We start from the raw sequence: 1,970 nt of genomic DNA on the forward strand, positions 1-1,970 counted from the left end.
TGTTTGCCAGTTTTAAAGAAACCGGGTTGGGAAGCCTATCCCCCCCCCATAGAGGGCGTTTAAGCCGTTCTTGGACGAAAAACCAAGGGAAAGCTGTGAGCCACAATCACAACTGCTTGTACATACATTTATATATATATATATATATATATATATAAAACAAGTAAGTTTGGTAAGGAAAAAAATGGAAATTTCATTAATGAAAAAAAAAGGAGGAGGTTACATTATCTCTAACCAAAGAGTTTAGCAGATTTAGAGAACTCTTTTAGCTCATGTATTTCATGTATTTTAAAGTTGCAACATAGAATGATGCACATAAATTATTGAAGTAATCAAGACTGGCCCACAAGTACATCCTTGTAAGGAGTTGGTGCAGGAATAAGGAGTGCTGCTCTAGTTTCTTCGGCTATCGTTTCCCCCCTCCTCTCCCCTCCTAGGATTAGTGGTGCCTGGCCCTCCCTCTCTCGTCTCAAACGCTCTTGAGCTCCTCCTCGCAATTTCTCCAACCTTAGTCCATCAACATGTTGCATCTCGAACACTTTGACTACATTTGTTAAACCCCCAATAAAGAACATTAGACTTCCAAAGATGCCTATCCAAACCCAAGTCTTGCCCTGCATTAAGAAACTTTGTTAAGTCTAAACCTCCAGCTTTTCCCATACAATTGACTGTTGCCATTACCAAAACTCTAAGCAGTTTGTTTAAATTGCGCGATTAAACCATGCATCAAGTGAGCATATTGGCTAAGTAATTTCAGACACCTCGACTTTAATTAGATGTGGGTATTATGATGCAATAGCCCTCCAATGCGATTCGGGTAGCTTTTCCGTGCAATTCTTTCTGTTTTTGGCTTCTCTCAGTTTAATACCAAAAAATAAACAAGGCAGCTTACCAATAATTCCAGTCCATGATGACCCCATCCTGCGTGCTCACGAATATTGAGAATAGATCCCACCAAGAACAACGAACTTCCCATTAAAAATGGGATGTGGACACTCTGCTGCAAGATTTGCACATGCCCATCAGCTCTTTCATATATTTGGCATGAGTTGTGTAAGGATCCAAGCATCCAGAACGCTGGTCCTGCAGCAAGCAAGTTTAAAGCATGCCTTTCCAATTTGAAGTGATCATATCCTTTATATTCCTGCAAGTGTGGATGCAGGTCACAGCATCAATATTTGACATTTGACATAAAATTGATCCTACACCATCACTCGGCTGCAAATCAATCACTTGAATGAGGAAACCTCTATCCCTTTTATCTTATAATTGCTATATATAACAATTCCTACACTAAAATTGCTACTAGAATTCAGGGATTTTCAAGGCAATTGATTACTAATTAATATTTAGTACCTGAATAAAAAGAAAAAGAATACCCAAGAAAGAAAGCAAAGCCCCCAAGGCCTGAATCACAGGAACAGCAAATTCAACTAGTGCAAGCTGTGTGTCATACCCCATCAGACGCAACCGATAATCAATCCCGGCTAGATGGGCAACAAGATCATGAAGATTGACCACCGTAATAAGTAAGAGAGCTATGAGCAAAAGCACAAGACCTGGCTTGGTTTCCTTTGACAATTCAGCCACAAACCCACCAATAAGCACAATAGTTGCAAACACATAGAGCCCTGCGTTCATGTATTCTGCCCTGGATTTAGATAGCCTCGGCCCATACATTCGAATCTCTCTAGCTGATGCTAGCTTCACCATTGTCAACAAATATTTTGCAGTGCTAGAAGGACACGAGAAATTCAAGAATTGTAATATAGACTTGAAAAATTTGAACTTTATCTTTGAAAGTTTTGAACAAGATGGAATCAATATGTTGTTTAGGGTTGAGGATACGTGTCTTCTTGCATGGAACTTGTATTTTTGAACGTCGAATTTGTGACAAGCGGCAATCTTACCAAAATATAATACGATAAATTTAGACAGAAGTACAAAACGTGGAGGTCACATAGTGACAT

General features: G+C 39.3%; 1 protein-coding gene across 1 annotated transcript; it reads right to left on the minus strand.

The window, feature by feature from the left end:
- Positions 1–332: 332 nt before the first annotated feature.
- Positions 333–1,713, minus strand: LOC105118833 (uncharacterized). The gene is made up of 3 exons (XM_011016881.1): positions 1,357–1,713; positions 893–1,144; positions 333–614 (listed from the first exon to the last, which is right to left on the minus strand). The coding sequence occupies exons 1-3, from the start codon at positions 1,711–1,713 to the stop codon at positions 333–335; spliced, it is 891 nt and encodes a 296-aa protein (XP_011015183.1).
- Positions 1,714–1,970: the final 257 nt, after the last annotated feature.

This window comes from Populus euphratica, unplaced genomic scaffold (assembly GCF_000495115.2).
Source record: "Populus euphratica unplaced genomic scaffold, PopEup_1.0 scaffold2289.1, whole genome shotgun sequence".
Taxonomy (NCBI): Eukaryota; Viridiplantae; Streptophyta; class Magnoliopsida; order Malpighiales; family Salicaceae; genus Populus; species Populus euphratica.

What these genes read in the sequence shown, in the direction of transcription:
- LOC105118833 (XM_011016881.1), bottom strand. Translation starts at nt 1,713, where the DNA reads ATGGTGAAGCTAGCATCAGCTAGAGAGATTCGAATGTATGGGCCGAGG. An exon ending in TTCTTTTTCTTTTTATTCAG is followed by an intron (nt 1,145 to 1,356) that starts GTACTAAATATT and finishes CCACACTTGCAG; the next exon opens with GAATATAAAGGATATGATCA. An exon ending in ATCATGGACTGGAATTATTG is followed by an intron (nt 615 to 892) that starts GTAAGCTGCCTT and finishes TTCTTAATGCAG; the next exon opens with GGCAAGACTTGGGTTTGGAT.